Below are 15,426 nucleotides of genomic sequence, written 5' to 3' on the forward strand. Positions count from 1 at the left end.
GTGACTCCCTCAAGGGAACCGACAGACCGAATCAGTTTGCGAACCATCGTTCAAGACCTACGTTTTCGAATACCAACCAAAGCAATTCGGGTGGCAGATCGGCAGATGCAACATTCGTAGCTGCCATTGGTGTCTGAGAGGAACAAGTGTTGAGTTATCCGGATTGTGGAAGTTACCTTGAACGTTAGCGGCCTAAGAAAACCAAGAACCAAAGGTCTCCTGTTGCTTTCACTATAAGTTTTGGACCGTTGCAGAAGACACTCTTTCACCTTCGGAGCCGACATAACTGCGCCCAGCCACAAGAGCTACGCAGTATCTCAAGCTCAGCAGCAGACCGTGTTCTCAGGCGAACTAGCTCACTACTGCTCAACAATCGTGAATTGCCTTCTCGCTACCAATGCCCATGTTCTCAACAAGACACTCCACCTCCTGCCCAATATATTGCTTCTCAGCCCGTAGGATACCGACTGCAGCGCACAGCCACCGTTTCGACGGTCATCCCTGATCCACCTCTAACTAGAGACAGCGTGCCTTTCATCTGAGTATACCTTCCCATTGTAGCCCCCCTAACCTCGTCACTGGGAATGGGCAAGGTACAGCAATATGTTTGACAACCATCTCACGTCCAGCTCCGACCTCGAATACTACGTCTCTCTTGTACCTATATCGAGGCCAAATATGTCCGTTTTCGTCTGCCACATCAAAAGGTATATCTTTTGATGGTCTGTAGGCGGGGCTAAAGGCGAGCGTAGACACCGACGAACCGGCCTTTGCGAGCACCCTTATGATTTCGTCGGCAACCTGCGCATATCGCCATTGACGCTCCATTGCACTGTAGTTGCCACGCAACCAAGGGGGGCCACGAAGGAGGAAGGTTTCGAGCTTCGGAAGTCGTGCAAGCATCTGCTACGCACGACGTCAATTTCGGTGTGATTTGTCAATGCGTGAAGGAAGCGCTTACCAGTGACCTGGCATATTCTTGTTGTACCGGCGGTAAGCCTGTCGGCATAGACAGAGATAGTGGTTTGATCCCCATATCGATTGTGGGCTGCAAGCTGATGAGATTGACTGCAACGTGCACCAAATTTGGGCAGCAGCTCACGAGCCGCCCAAGATCCGCGACTGTATAACAACGGAGGAAGTCGAAGTGATGGATTGAGAGCTCCTGAAGAGTGTCGCTACATCCCTTCAAACATCTGAAATCTGGAAGGTTACCGGATTTGAAGCTAAGTTCGACTTTTTGCAAACCCTTGGCAGTTTCGAGAAATTCCACTGCGGCTTGTGAAACACATTCGATTGTCGGTGTCCACAAGGCAAAATACCGAAGGGAGAAAGTCTTCGTCTTCTTGAATGCTATGGTCAGCGACTTCAATAGTGTCGGCACTCCAAAGCACTCTATGATAACCAGGGCTCGAAGTTCAGGAAGATCCAGACAATTAACAATGTCGTCGGTGGAACTGGGTAATCCAACGCTCCTCAACTCAAGAGATTGGAGCTTGAGCAACGGTATCTGCTCGGCCAAAGCCCATGGCTTGAGGAAAAGTGTTGCGATGGGCTTGCCCTCGATGTGCTTGCCTTCGATTCGCAGGTTGCGTAGCTGAGGCGCGTGTGTAAACCAGGAGTCGAACTTGAGGTAAGTAGGCTGGGGCCCAGAATACCCAATGCTGAGATCCCGCAAACTAGTCAAGGCATTCATGACACGATTCGGTCCTTGGGAGATGCTTGTCGCCTCTCTGAGCGACACTGCTAGAGTCCGGACCCGTGTCTGTGTTCGAAATAGAATGCCCAACTGGAAATGGCCGAGGCTGAAGTATGGGCCGACGAATGCTGCAAGACAATCCCTTGGGATAGTGCCCAATATTGCGAGTAGGTTTCCGCCAGCTCGGGACCGCGCTTGGGCACCCAGATGGCTCTCGATGGTGGAGATCGAGAGTTCTTTGACGTTGTCGACCACTCCGTAGGGGTTGGAATTCAGAAGAGTTGGTATCCGCCCGCCACCGTGCGCGAGGTCGATCTTGAGCTTCCGCTGTTGAACCGTCGTTGCGCTTCCGCTCCATTCCGTGTTGGCTAAGCGGACGTTTTGGAGAGCTGGGTCTGGTAGCTACGCACGTCAGTAATCGAGTTTCCGCTGGGTATCAAACGAACACTCCCAAATTCGCATATTATACACTGTATTTCAGGTGGTAGGTAAGGCATGAAGGCACTCGCGGCCGCCATGGTCGCAGACTGCGGCGCTGTGTTGTACCCTGAGCCGATCGACAGAGATGAGGTGTTGAGGAAGGATACTGCGCGGAGAGTTCTTACCTCCAACCTCACCTTGAACACGTTCTCCTCGAACATGGACTTGGCACGCGCGAATCACATCTATAGAAGCGACGAACTTAGGTCTTTACGCCTTAAAACAAGCCATCATGCTACAATAACCTCATGATTCAAATAGAAGCCACCATCATCGAGGCGCTGCCTTATGTGGTTGCTTGATTATTTTGCGGTAGCATATACGCCTCTTGATCGTAGTATGCCATGTACAATTGAAATGCTCCGATTATGTGCGTGCCACCAGGGCATCGCGATGAGCTGAATCATCAGTATCCGGACGATCAAGACTGCTCAAATCCAGTGGCCTCCGATGCGGTAAAATGTCTGGGCTTCCGAACGGCTCCAGCGCAGCCAGGTGACGCCTCGATTTTGTGCGCGACAAAATATGCTCTAATCTGCGATAAGGTTGAGGCGAGATGTTACCGATGGACTTCCACCACATTGATGACCCCTCGTCGTCAGAATCATCACCAGAGGTATCATACACAGAGTCCCAGGATCTTTCGAAGTCAGTTTGCTTCTTGTCCCTGGGTAGTTCGTGAACTGGGCGCCTGCGTGATGCATTGTGATCCGTTGGAGGGACACCAGGTTTGGTAATAGTCAAGGTATGCTCCGACTGAGACCTGCGGTGTTTCGAGACGCGAATCTTAGGCAGTGTAGACGCCTGATCAACGGATGAAAGTAACGGCAAAGACGCAGAAGCTAAATGAGACAGACTTGAGTCCTGATTAAGGCCCGTCAGTCTAGCAAGTGCATCTTGCCGAGGCGTTGACACAGTAGACAAATCGGTGTTAACAGACGCTGGTGATAGTGGCTCACTCTGAGGTACATCCAGTAACATCCCCACATCTTTGGTCGGCGTCGTGGGACCAAGTGCAAAAGCCTTCTTCCCTGGTGGTCTCTGGCTTCGGTCTAGCAGGAAACTGGCGTTGGTGTTGGCCAGTCGGACGTATTGCAATACTGGTAAAGCAGTTGCCTTGCGAATTCTCTGAGAAGCTGTGTGAGAGATGTCGGTTTGGCGGTCGATACTCATTGTGGACATGGAAACGTTCGATCTGGGGGACAGCAGGGGACCTGACATGCTTCCGATAGGTGAAGGTAGAAGGGATGTCTCAGAAGTGATACTTGAAGCTGCTGAAGAATTGTTAGCATGTGCTTGACTACCATAAGCCTGGCCCGCAGCATATGAACAGATCAACATAATTAAAGTTGTGAGACTGACCTGCTTGACTCGTATCGTACTGATGCAGCCGTCGCAAAGTACTCTTCAGGCTACTTGTCCAAGATTTTGCTTCTGAGTCAGAGTCCTTCTTCGTAGGAAACGCATGATCTATCTGATCCCTGGTAGGGTACTCGATAGGGTTTCCTTCTGCGTACAGGATGACTAGGTTTGGTGCGTGTCCCAGGAAAGATGGAAGTGTCGAGATGTTGTTCTTAGCAACTGACAGAACCTTCAGTTGCGGCATCTGAGCAACCTCGGGCGGGATCAAACAGAGTTTGTTCCTGCGCATATTCAAAATTTCAAGCAGTGGCAGCTGCTTCACCACATCCGGTATGGTGACAAAACTATTGTACGATAAGTCGAGGTGTCGTAGTCGCCTGCACACGACTAGATTCTGAGGGAGGTTGACCAGCAGGTTCGACCGCAAGACCAACTTAACCACCTTCGCGCCTATAATGTCGAGAGTCTTTTCTGGAAGGTTGATGATATGCTGGCGACCAAGATCGATAGTAGCACCACGGACATCGTGGGAGATCGCAAACTGTGGAGCACATTCTTGTTTGCTAATGGCTGGCTTACTCCAGGCGAGCATCTGATTTTCAACCAAGTTCAGGACATGTTCCGCTTTCGCATCAAATTTTGTATCAGTGGAAGAGGCGGTCCTTCCGTTTGAAGGCGATGATTGGCCTGCATCATTTGCAGTTGCAGTGTTGCGATGAGTTTCTAGACCACCCGCCCACCTATCAATATCCTGTTTTAAAGTGCGGAGTACTTTCTGCTGCGATGGTGCGTCGAGCTGGATGATCCAGGATATGAAAGATGTATAAAGCGCAATCGTGCGTGGATCGAATTCCAAGAATTCCTCGTTCCTGTCATGCGGTCTGTTCAGGGCAATTGCTGTTGAGGCATCAGTTTCCACCGAGCCTGTTGCTGATCCGGCATCCTGATCTGGTGCTTTCAGTGGGTGCTGACAAGCAACGATGTAAAGCGGCTCCAACGATGTTTCTTCTGAGACGATCTTTGAATCTTCCCGCAGTGTCTGCGACCAGCGCTGTGACAGTCTTTTCTGATCATCTTCTAGCATGCTGGAGATCCGCTTGCTATGGCGAACGATTCTTGCTTGCAGGGCTTCGTTGTCGGTTTCCGCGTTCCTTGAAAGGCTAGATCTTATGGACTGGATCTCATTGCGAACTGAGCTCATCAATCCAGTGTTCCCTAGATCTATGTTCGATACAACAGCATCGCAAGACGGTGGACCGTTGTTTGGGGCGGTATCAACCCCTCTTGTTGAGGACTCTGCAGGGTGTGGGCTCATGGCTTCCTCGTAATGGCGTTCGGCTTGCGCAAGCTCGATCATGGTTGCTTCGCGATCCAATTCGAGGCTTTCGAGCAGTGACCGATCCTGCCTATCTTGAGCGAGAGCAACTGCGTCCTTGCGTGTGGATCTGCCGCACAGTTAGTTACTTGTCGTATCCAATGATGCAGCTGGACCGTACATTCGCCGTGTAGCCCTCTCGGCTGTACTCAAGGTGGTCAACATCAGTGTTAAATTTGTCTTGTAAGCCTCGATTGCCGCTCGCAAGACCAGTAGCTTCGGCTTCTTGAATACTGCCCATTGGACTCGCTCAACAAATCCAAAGTTGCCATCCTTGCCTTCTCTTCCCGCTGTCATCTTTTTCAGCTTGTCCACTGCATTGAGAATCTCTGTGAACATCTGCAGACTATCGTCTGTCATGTCCTTGATCAACTCGGAACAATGGGCGTAGCAAGGCGACTTTTCGATGGTCTCTATCGTTTCGTCGAGCGTTTTCAATACTGAGCAAAATGATCGAATCTCACCACCAATCATCCTCGCCTCATGACCAGCTGACCCTACATCTGCGGCGAGCTGTGATAGCACCAGTGCTACCTTCGTGCCGGCAGATACAATGCCGATGATGCTTGCTGCGAATTCTGCCATGATGGTCGATTCATCTCAAGGAAGGTGGTGGAAAGACGTTGCCTGTCTCAATCAAACCGGTTGTAACGGAAAATGTTACCGTGTAGAGATCACGCAGAAACAGACGTCAAACTCTTTCGAGGGTTCAGTTGAAGAACGAGCATGATCCTTAGGCCTACGTGAGGCTGTGCATGCTACATATTCTCATCCTCAGATTTGGCCCCCAGCGGCTGCAGCCCCCTGCCATGCAGCACTGCCTCTTCAAACAAATGTTCCCAGCCAAAGAACTTTCATGATCGAGCAGCTCCGCCCCGCAATAGGCCTTCGCGTAAGGCACAAGAATGTTTCATCAATGAAAGTTCACCGGAATGGTAAGAGTTGAGTTGAGTGGGGTGAATCGATCTTGAGATGTTCGTGATTGACATAATTCGGTCTCACGTTGATCCGGTGGCCGAGGAAGTCGCGAACCATAGCTCATCCGCCGCCATGTCATCGTGGGCTTCACAAGCAAGCATCAGCACCGTCACGTAAGCATGAAGATGCGCACTTTCCTCCCTATGCTCGCCTCCTTGGCATCCGTCTCTTCTGCGGCCCGCTTCCTGCTGCAAATTCCCATCACACATGTTGTGAACCCCTCTGCGCTCTCCTCCACGACACATGCAACCCTTCAATCTAGTGGACCCCCACTTGATGCATACCTAACACGATCAAACACCTTCAACTTCAACAACGTCAGCGCTGGAAGCTATCTTGCTACCGTGCACTGCAGAGACTATGCATTCGAGCCTCTGCGCATCGACGTCAGCATCGAGGAGCCTGTCGAGGGAAGTGGGGATAAGAAGGAAGTAATCAGGGCATGGCAAACGTTCTTGGGCAATGAATGGGATAACAAGGGCGAAAGCAGAGGAGAGGGTGGTAATGGTCTTGTGATCGAGGCTAGGCCAGTTGGCCAGAAGCAATTCTACCAAGAGCGCGCTGGATGTAAGCCTAACCGCCACCCTAAACTATTGCACAACAAATGCTAACATAACCAGTCTCACCACTTTCCTTCCTGAAGAACCCCATGATCCTCATGGCTGTCTTCTCTGGCCTGCTCATGTTCGGCATGCCCAAGCTGATGGAGAACATGGACCCTGAGATGAAGGCCGAGATGGAGGAGATGCAGAAGAACGGTGTATTAGGATCAGGAACAACAAACACGGCGCAGCAGATTCAGAACTTCGATCTTGCGTCGTGGATGGCAGGGAAGACGACGGACTCGGGCGCCAACAGCCGCGGTGCGAGCCCAGCTCCGGAGAAGCAGGCGTCGAAGAAGCGATGAGAGAGGCCAGACATGGATACAAGTATATGTGAGCGAAAAGAGACGGCCGGATAGTAGTTGAGCTTAGCGAGCATTGTCAATGTAGATGTCGCCGGCCCCACAACGTCAGGAAATACAATGAGACATTGTGAGGACATATTGCCAACATTTTTTGACCGTCATTATATATTTTACAATTTGACATTTTTCCACAAGTCAATCCAACAAAGTTGGAATCTCTCGGCTCAGCAATGGGCCCTCTTGGCTTAGTGGTAAAGCGTATCACTAGTATTCACCGAATGCAATGATAAGATCGCTAGTTCGATTCTGGCAGAGGGCATCTTTTTTTTGCACCTGCGAGGTCATCAGTGTGGGTGAAACACACTGCATGCGTTATGGGTTCTTTTTTGGCGATTTCAGAAGTCCCTCACTTTGCCCCACTCAGCCTAGCTAAGCGAGACCTATCGTCTCTATGGTTCGTAAGTCGGAACGTGTCTTCGAACCGTAGTGATGGACACCTCTTTTAAAATCAAAGTATGCACAAAGATAGGACCTGACGTGTAGAAAGATACTTCTAAAAGCAAAACAACAACCTCCAACCTACACCGCACCATTCCTTAACGCCTTCATCCCACTCGCCATAGCCGGCTCAATATGCCCTCTGATCGGCATCCTCGCCTCCCTCGTAAACAGCAGAATATACCTAACCATCACACTCCCGACATCAGTAACAACGTGAATTTTCCCACTAACCCTATTCCCACTCCCCACAAGCTCACACCCCAGCAACATCCGCATGTTACTCAGACCACTGTTCTTCCAGCTCAGACTCGTGGGACTATAGTAGAAGCTCGTCGCCGGTTCGTCGGATAGATAGATCCCTTTGCCGTGTGCGGCGCCGGTGCGTTGCAGTGAAGTACCGGAGCAGACGCGTAGGCCTTGGGCGAGGATTGCAGGGAGGCGGTCGAGGGATGTGCCGTGGAAGAGGACTGTGGTTTCTCGTTTCGTTGACTGAATTTTCTGTACAACCGTGCTTTCGAGCTTGGGACTCGCGTTGGCGAGCACGAATTGATGTGTTCCTGGCGGGAGGTTTGGAATCTTGAGGAGGCCCGTGGCGGTTGCTAAAAAGCCTCGGTGGTGGACAACGGCCCAGGAGATTAGCTTCTCGGCTTGTGGGTGGTAGGAACTGAGTATGGAGGAGGGAGCGACGGCGTCGCGTATGACGCGCATGGCGGGCAGGGAGTTGAGGATGGATTTTATGAGTTCGTTACCGCGGATCGGGCAGCTGGGTAGGAGTTCGGGCTTGTTGGTCATGGCGGCAGCGTAGACGGAAGAAAGGGCTATGTCAACGGCGAAAGTGTCGGTTCGAATTTCGGGTATTCGAACGTGGAGGGGCAGATTGTACCAGAGTCGAGCACAGGAGTAGGGATGGCTGTCGCAGGGAATAGAACGACGGAGTTGGGCTGTTTGTAAGTTGTGTGTGGCACTGCACGATACACAGAGCTGGGGTAAATCAGGTAGCCATGCGGTTATGTGCTGATAGATGTCCGCTATGCCTGTTATTCCTCTGCATAGTTTGGAATAGATAATGCGGCCCAGTTGCCACGTAAGAGCAGTCTGTGCAGATGTACATATCTGCTTTGTGGGGTTCTGGGATTCTGTCGAGCAGCTGTACCTTGTGTGTGCCATAGTCTCGAGATGTGCATCGGTGTTGTAATGCAAACAGAACGACGGCGGCGAGTCCTTATTGTAGTCGAGAAACAGCTGAAGCATGAGCATATTGGCGGACTCCGGGATACCCATTGCGCCACGTTGTAACTGTGTGAAGGCAGCCAAGGAGAAGGCGATCTCGACCTCGTTATTACCAATCCTCTCCACCACATCCATCACTCCAGCTGGAAGCTTCATCATTTCTTCATCGAGCTCAGTCGTATCAGGTATGCCAATTTGCTGAAGAAGAAGAGTCGTGCCCTTAGCATCTTTCGCTTTGAGTGTTTTTCGTAGGCTTCCTAAGCGATCGGCTTCTTGAATGATTTCGTCTTCAATCTTTCCCCAGAAAGTCGCTGCTTCCGTGAGTTTGTCTCTAGAAATATTGAATCCGGTTTGCACAATGTTGAGCAAGCACGCTATTGAACGCACTGCGTTTTTTGTGTTCTCAGCAGCATTCTCATCCAGTAGCCACCCTGTTACCATAATCTCTACAACCGAAATGGGAACATCGTATTTGGAAGCGGTCGGATCGATTGGCGCGGATGTTCTGACAGGTACAACTGAATATGCAGTCTTCGGCGTTGATGGCGAGGCTGCGACTGTTTTGTTCCGACCATTAATCCCAGGGACAGACTGTTGATCGAGATTCGAGAGACCCGTGATCATCAAGAAGCCATGTTTCGCGTTCCAGATCTTCTTGCAGACCTCTACAACCTCCCCACACGCGTCGAAAATGATAGAGACACAGTCTGAGACCTCCCATTCATTGTTGACTTTGGTTGATAACATACCAACGATCTTGTGCAGAAACGACTCGACCGGTCCTTTCTCTGCATATTTCAGAGTCTGCAATATGGCTAGGATGTTGTTGCTTCGTGCACCACCACGACTTAAAATATAGTTTACTGCATCGTTCTCGTCACCTAACACTTCCTCGAGTCGTGTGAGAGTGTTAGTGTATGGTGCAAGCTCCAGTCTGTACTTCTGCAACTCGACTCGCAGTATGGGTGGCACGGCATTCTCATCCGAAGGCAGTGCTGGACCAGAGGCGAACACCGATTGTACGTCGGCCAGAAATGACAGCCATTCCGCTGCTTTCATCGTCTTCAAAGAGTGATCCACCAGATTCCTGTCCTTAAAGACATCAAGATGGGTCTCTTGCGCGAGTAGGTGATACGCGAGGTCTCGCCAGCATAGAATCTCTTGGGCAGTGGGACAACTTGCCAGTAGCCGTATTAGCCTCACTATTCTGTGCTCGGGATTTCGGTCAATATCCTGCAATATCATCAAAAGATCTTCAAGTGAAAGACCTGGACCTAGTTGCTCGCCAGTCGAAGCAATCCCGTTGAGGCATCTGATACGAAGATTGGTATCATCGCTTGTGATCTTCGCAACCAGAATCACTAGTGACCGTCGCTTCTGAGTAAGCTTTGGTGCACAGGTGCTTTCCCATACTCTCAATATCGGGTCGAGTGTACGCTGCGAGGTGTAGCTAGCTGCTTGCTGTGAAAGGAGGCGGTGCAGGAAATATTGTTCAACAACTTCGTCTAACGGATGTTGCAGACCTTTAGTCTGGCCTGTAAGAAATGCAGGTGCTGCAATACGCTGGCCGGGCTCTCTTTTCTGCTTGCCTTTGTCGATCGATCCGCCTGTGTTGGTAGACTCGATAGGTGCTTTGGAGTTTCGATTACGCGCAGCAGTATAAATATCGATGGCCATTGTTATATGCTCTGCTGGTGGAAGCAGTAAACACATCTGTTCAATCATCTTCTCCCCCACGATGGGTACGCTCTTTGAACTTTTGAGTGCAGAGCAAAAGGTGTGCAACTCGAGGGCAAGCTCTGTCCATGGCTGATCTTGCTCAATAAGCGTGCGAACGGCTGTCTGTCTGTCCTGAATGCATCGACTTATACCTTGCAATAAGGTAGGTGTCGAAAGGATCCTACGAAGGCTGGACGCGTGATCGTGGTCGAATAGTTGGATGAGGTCTTGCAGTTCCCGGATGTGGCTTCCTCCAAGGTTGTTGCGCTCGGTATAGATGCAGAGCACGGCGTTCAGAAGAACGGATCCGAGGCCTCCTTTTGTACCTTTTGTTATGAATAGAACAGCTTGTACCAGGTTCAGGCCTTCCTGGGTCATGGGTCGAGCAATTGTGAGCTCTGTGAATAACTTGAACAACTGAAGTCGATCTGCTGATACTGCTGTAGTCCATATCGATTCGAGTGTCGAGATGGAGCTCTCCAATATCTCCCTCAGGCCGTCTTTTGTACGACTAGGGACTTCGATGAGTAACCCTCCAAGCTTGATGAAGCTTCGGTCCGATCCGTACTGCTCGATCAGTCCGTCTCGCAACGTAGACTTGGCCCTGCTGATGAAGTCAGGGCCTTCCAGAGCGAGCAGATCCGACAGTACTGCCGCGCTGTTGCTGTCGATCGAGCTCAGAATCCGTACGAGTCTCAAGTCCGGCCTCCAACTTGCCCATACCCGCCATACTGGGAACTGAGCGTCGAGTATGTGTTCTGGCAACAAGAATCCGGGAGACGTTGAGGCTGGTAATGTGCGCCCGAGTTCAGCCATCCAGCATGAGGCTCCATAAGCAGCTATCCAATTATTCTTCAGTCGTAAGCCTTCCAAGTGTGCTCCGTAGTCAGTCAGGGCTCGACTTGTCAAAGCCAAGAAGTCTGGAACAACGTTCATATTTGGGGTCGCGCACTCCCTCAATGCTCGGCTCACTCCGATGAGGATCTTCCCTGCCGCCCCAGGGCCATGTGTTGCGAAGGGCAGTAGGTACTGTGCCCATGTTGCCTCCAAACCTGTAACCGAGGCAGAATTGCCATAATTCGCTGCTATGAGACACTGCAGCCATGTCTCCAAGCCCCAGTAACTTCCATGCGCAACGTTCAGGTCTACATGGAGTAGTGCCCTCAGACTCGTTGCTGTCATAGCATGAGCTGCGGCAGCAACAGCAATGTCTCTTGCTTCATGAGCATCGATGAGTATGGCCAGACGGATGTCTTTATCTGCTTGGGTAATCTTGCCTTTCTTCTTGAGATAGGCCTCGGTAGCCTGCCGCAATAGAGGATAGGGGAACTTCGGATTCGGTGGGTGTAGTACGCCGGCGATGGCATCGATCGCTTGATGCCAGTCTTCGCTATGTTTGGCCTTGTTGAAGAGCAAGGAGTGCTTCAATATTCCCCTTCTCCTTGTTCGAGAATCGGTGGCATGCATCGTTGTTGTTTCGATTGTCACTTGTGGTCGATGCTAGGTAGAGGTCGCTTATCAAAGACACATCGCTGTGCAGTGTCCTTCAGAGATCACTCATGGTGAAAGAAAGTCGCTGGTAAGCATCACAGGGTACTGCGTCAGTTGGTATGAAAAGGAAGATTGCCAGCTTGGGCAGGCTGAAGCGAGCTGTCAGGCAGGAAGGTGGAGCAGTCCGCATTGTCCAAAACCCTGGACATGTTGTACCCCAGGTGAGCCTACCAGGCCGGTAAGGCGGAAAGTAGACTCGGAAGTGCTTGACTGTACTGCGCATAAGGCTGAGCTGGAGAGGCTCATACAGTTGTGGCTTGACCGAGAACCGAAAGCGGCTAGAGGGACAGCGATCGTGAATGCCATACACGCACTAGACAGCGGTAAGCAACAAGGCTATGTAGATATGTAGAGATGCGATGCCATGATAGCTGAGCCATTTTGGGAAATGAACATGGATATACATAGGTGTTCACAGTGGGTACTGCCTTGTAGTCTGCTGTGCGAAGATCCTGTTATCATGTCATTTGACGGGCTGTTCTGCAAGAGCCACAGGCGCCGAGCAACCGCCAAGGTATGATCCATCCAAGGAAGCCTATCCATTTGCATCTGCTGGTACCACACTCTATGCTTAGCTGAGTTGACATCTTGATCCCCGGCGAATAAGAGGTGTATGACTACTCTCAGCTTTCACATGATACCACACTTTTCCGAATCAGCCACGACACCTTTTTGCTGCCGTAAATGCGCAGCAGCCTGTCCGATGAAATCGCCCGTCTTGTGAAAGCATACTCGGTTGCCTTTGGCATCGCGCACCGCCTCACCGATGCTCGAGTCATAGGCCTGACCAGTGTGGCTGTCCTTCGCGGGACACTTGAGACCATCGATGGCTTTCTGTTCTCGTTCAGGTACTGTTGAGGTGTCAGTGCATTTCTCGAACTGGTAATTTGAAGTGTATGTACAAGTTGCAACATATGCAAGAAATTCGTCCACTGCGTGGCGGCTCGGCATGGTGTCAGCAGACTGGTCCTCTAGGAGTATGCTCGACAGCTTCTCCATTCGATTAATTGTTTCAGGGCGAACTCCTTTAGACATTTCCTTCTGCTCAACTGCAAGGGCGGCGAGCGAATTGGCCAGTGAATGCATATAGATGCCTTTCACATCCTTTGGAGTGAACATCTGTTTGCTCAACGGATTGCGCAGTACTCCACTGCCAGCCTTGATGGCAGCTACAAGCTCATCCATATCCCATGCGTAGTTGTCCTCAGTGACGTAGAAGTTTGAGCGCGGTATATCCTTAACTTCGTCACCGTACATCGTCTCGGTATTGGCGTAGTTGCGATCGAATTGCTCATGTTCCATGTGCATAAGCGCAACTTCGCAGTAGGGTTTGAGGTTGTCTGGTAACGCGACCTCCAATGCGACCTTCCGCTTGACGAGTGCGTCTCGGAGCGCGTCGGTGCTTGCACCCGGTGTATGACCAAGAAATTTTTTGTGCCACCTTACCGCTTCTTCCATATCTGCGATAGCAATGCTCATAGCATCCTTTGGGCTGTCTCGCATAGCGCGCGCTGTGGTGCGAGGGGTACATAGCTGTGTCGACGTGTTCACTTGACCATCCACAATCCGCTGGACTTTGACAGTATTCTTCGAGGGACTGATGTTTGCCTTCTTTTGCAAAGCCTGAAGGTGCATCAAATCGGTAAGGATGAAACCTGCTTTGGCTCGGAGTGCTTGATACCCTGTGACAAGATCCTGCCGTGCTGCATCAAGATTGTCGCCAACGTCAACAACAGAGGTTTCTAGTTTCTTCTCAGCTGGCTTCGGTGCCGTTGTCTTCTTGTATCGGCCTGACTTGGGGTCCCACACTAGCCTTTCGACGGGTTTCTCTGTAGGGTACTTCGGCGGCGGTGGTAGTGTCGTCCTTTCTGGCACGGGTGGCTCAGGCTTCTTCTCAAGCACCTGTAGAAACCTTCCAACATCGACATCCCCTGGCGCCAGATTTTTGAGCTCTTTCGTATTGTCAAGAGCAGCCTCGACCCACCCAACAGAGATGTAATGCTCGACAAGAAGCTTCCTGGCTCCAATGGCGGGTGGGTGTCGGGACATCTCCTCCATGAGTTCTCCGATCAGTACCATGTCCGGGTCTCCAGAACCAGTATTACCGGAGGTCGCAGCCATTGCGTAACGTAAGGGTTGTTTCACACGTTCGCGCGAGTTATGAGTTGAAGTCTTTCTTGAAAGGTGGAAATGAGCCGTGCTGGACGAGAGGGCAGGCTCACGAATGTTGTATAACAGTAGACGTCTCCGCCGATACCCCCGCGCAAAGTTGAGCCTGGCGTGACAAGTGAAGGTGAACTATGGTAGTCTCGATAAGACACTGCCGGAGCTCTCGCCTGCATCTGAACAGCAAAACAAGGGCATTGCTTATCGGCCCATCTGGGGTTAGCCCGAATCAAGGTGAATCATTGCACATGGCTGTAGTGCCGGAAGGCTCAGCGCTTGATGCGCCTGATCGTGTACATTTGGTGACCGGCCATGGGCTGGCTGGTCGTGGAAGGCTGAGCCTGCAGGAGGCGAAGCGCACCAAACCAAACCTAAAGCGGTTAACCCTCAACGATGTCATCTCCCTCTTCGACTCCCGCAAAAGTGCTTGATGCTTATCCCTTATTTCAACATAAACAGTGAAAGAACTTGAGCTGTTTCAACTGCTATTGCTGTCTACTATCTACTCACGTCATCAATTAAGCCTCATGAGATATACACTGCGTGCCAGAGTTGTCAACAATCAAGCAATTCACAGATTGATTGCCCAACTAAGCGTCAAAAGACCACAGAAAGGTCCGTGTCAGACCTGATCCAGCAATCAATCTGCCTATTGCTTGATTGTTGACAACTCTGCTGCGTGCTCCTACCTAGGTATAGTTGAAGCCGTCCAAATACAATCTGCGAACATTTAAGGTTGCCATGAATGAAGCAATAGACAATTCAAGCGTGATAACCACCCACAAGTACCACACAATCTATTGCGTGCCACGAATCGTGACCAACCGCCATCACGCACACAAGACCTAGCAAACCTTAGAGCGTACAATAACTCGACCCCATCCCTCCTTCCACACCACAGCAGTCGATGAACCCAAAAGCTCCAGAGTTGTTCAGCATCTTTAACAACACATCCTCACAGTCTCACCAAACCACACTTCCATCTTCTAACCTCAACTCCAAAGCTTCCAGCTTCACCATGGGTAACGGTACTCAGAACCAGAACCAGCAGGGTGGCAGCAAATCCAGTATGAGTAAGAGTGATTCATCCAGGATCCAGAGCTCGCAGGTGAGTTGATTGGAAGAAGTTGTAGTTGTGGTCGACAGGTGACTGACTTGATGTAGGCTAAGGGTGGAAACAATACTGGTCAGGGATCGTTTGCTGCAAGGGCGCAGTCGGCTGGTGATAAGAATGCTGGTGGCAAGGTCGCTGCTAGTGCAAAGAAGTAGTCCCGCTCTCAGATGCGCTTTTCAATGTTTGGACAGAGAGCTGCGTAGACTATTGTAAAGGATGATGATTGGATATTGTCTCGAGGATATACGAACGTGCGTTAGTAGTGACAGGGAGCCAACGAAAGTTTCCAAGTCCTTGTGAAGGACTCTCTCCGTCATCTAAGGCAGGGTCGAGCTTTGAGCCAA

General features: G+C 50.8%; 6 protein-coding genes and 1 non-coding gene across 7 annotated transcripts; 3 read left to right on the forward strand and 4 right to left on the reverse strand.

Moving 5' to 3' along the window:
• Positions 1 to 531: 531 nt before the first annotated feature.
• On the reverse strand, positions 532 to 1,111 carry BU25DRAFT_405299 (uncharacterized protein; the record flags this gene model as incomplete). The annotated part of the gene is made up of 2 exons (XM_033699743.1): positions 962 to 1,111; positions 532 to 906 (listed from the first exon to the last, which is right to left on the reverse strand). The coding sequence occupies exons 1-2, from the start codon at positions 1,034 to 1,036 to the stop codon at positions 535 to 537; spliced, it is 447 nt and encodes a 148-aa protein (XP_033567592.1). The 5' UTR covers positions 1,037 to 1,111.
• Positions 1,112 to 2,545: 1,434 nt separating this feature from the next.
• BU25DRAFT_444162 (uncharacterized protein) lies at positions 2,546 to 5,856 on the reverse strand (the record flags this gene model as incomplete). The annotated part of the gene is made up of 3 exons (XM_033700024.1): positions 5,038 to 5,856; positions 3,542 to 4,986; positions 2,546 to 3,453 (listed from the first exon to the last, which is right to left on the reverse strand). Exons 1-3 carry the CDS (start codon positions 5,499 to 5,501, stop codon positions 2,546 to 2,548), a joined length of 2,817 nt encoding a protein of 938 aa, XP_033567593.1. The 5' UTR covers positions 5,502 to 5,856.
• Positions 5,857 to 5,978: 122 nt separating this feature from the next.
• On the forward strand, positions 5,979 to 6,945 carry BU25DRAFT_405300 (uncharacterized protein). Its single transcript, XM_033699744.1, has 2 exons — positions 5,979 to 6,461; positions 6,515 to 6,945. Exons 1-2 carry the CDS (start codon positions 6,020 to 6,022, stop codon positions 6,799 to 6,801), a joined length of 729 nt encoding a protein of 242 aa, XP_033567594.1. The 5' UTR covers positions 5,979 to 6,019; the 3' UTR covers positions 6,802 to 6,945.
• A 90-nt stretch (positions 6,946 to 7,035) lies between these two features.
• On the forward strand, positions 7,036 to 7,120 carry BU25DRAFT_t2. Its single transcript has one exon. It is a non-coding gene; the product is annotated as a tRNA-Thr (tRNA).
• Positions 7,121 to 7,159: 39 nt separating this feature from the next.
• Positions 7,160 to 11,904, reverse strand: BU25DRAFT_405301 (uncharacterized protein). Its single transcript, XM_033699745.1, has one exon. The coding sequence runs from the start codon at positions 11,716 to 11,718 to the stop codon at positions 7,381 to 7,383; it is 4,338 nt and encodes a 1,445-aa protein (XP_033567595.1). The 5' UTR covers positions 11,719 to 11,904; the 3' UTR covers positions 7,160 to 7,380.
• Positions 11,905 to 12,142: 238 nt separating this feature from the next.
• On the reverse strand, positions 12,143 to 14,270 carry BU25DRAFT_405302 (uncharacterized protein). The gene is made up of 2 exons (XM_033699746.1): positions 12,705 to 14,270; positions 12,143 to 12,653 (listed from the first exon to the last, which is right to left on the reverse strand). The coding sequence occupies exons 1-2, from the start codon at positions 13,921 to 13,923 to the stop codon at positions 12,433 to 12,435; spliced, it is 1,440 nt and encodes a 479-aa protein (XP_033567596.1). The 5' UTR covers positions 13,924 to 14,270; the 3' UTR covers positions 12,143 to 12,432.
• A 716-nt stretch (positions 14,271 to 14,986) lies between these two features.
• On the forward strand, positions 14,987 to 15,237 carry BU25DRAFT_453176 (uncharacterized protein; the record flags this gene model as incomplete). Its single annotated transcript, XM_033700071.1, has 2 exons — positions 14,987 to 15,076; positions 15,133 to 15,237. 2 exons carry the CDS (start codon positions 14,987 to 14,989, stop codon positions 15,235 to 15,237), a joined length of 195 nt encoding a protein of 64 aa, XP_033567597.1.
• Between the last annotated feature and the right edge of the window lie 189 nt (positions 15,238 to 15,426).

This window comes from Macroventuria anomochaeta (assembly GCF_010093625.1).
Source record: "Macroventuria anomochaeta strain CBS 525.71 unplaced genomic scaffold BU25scaffold_1, whole genome shotgun sequence".
NCBI classification, from domain to species: Eukaryota; Fungi; Ascomycota; class Dothideomycetes; order Pleosporales; family Didymellaceae; genus Macroventuria; species Macroventuria anomochaeta.

Excerpts from the sequence above, each read along its gene's own strand:
- BU25DRAFT_405300 (XM_033699744.1), top strand. The coding sequence starts at position 6,020 with ATGCGCACTTTCCTCCCTATGCTCGCCTCCTTGGCATCCGTCTCTTCT. Across the intron at positions 6,462-6,514 it reads CTACCAAGAGCGCGCTGGAT|TCTCACCACTTTCCTTCCTG; the intron begins GTAAGCCTAACC and ends TAACATAACCAG.
- BU25DRAFT_405301 (XM_033699745.1), bottom strand. The coding sequence starts at position 11,718 with ATGCATGCCACCGATTCTCGAACAAGGAGAAGGGGAATATTGAAGCAC.
- BU25DRAFT_405302 (XM_033699746.1), bottom strand. The coding sequence starts at position 13,923 with ATGGCTGCGACCTCCGGTAATACTGGTTCTGGAGACCCGGACATGGTA. Across the intron at positions 12,654-12,704 it reads TCTTGCATATGTTGCAACTT|TACCTGAACGAGAACAGAAA; the intron begins GTACATACACTT and ends ACACCTCAACAG.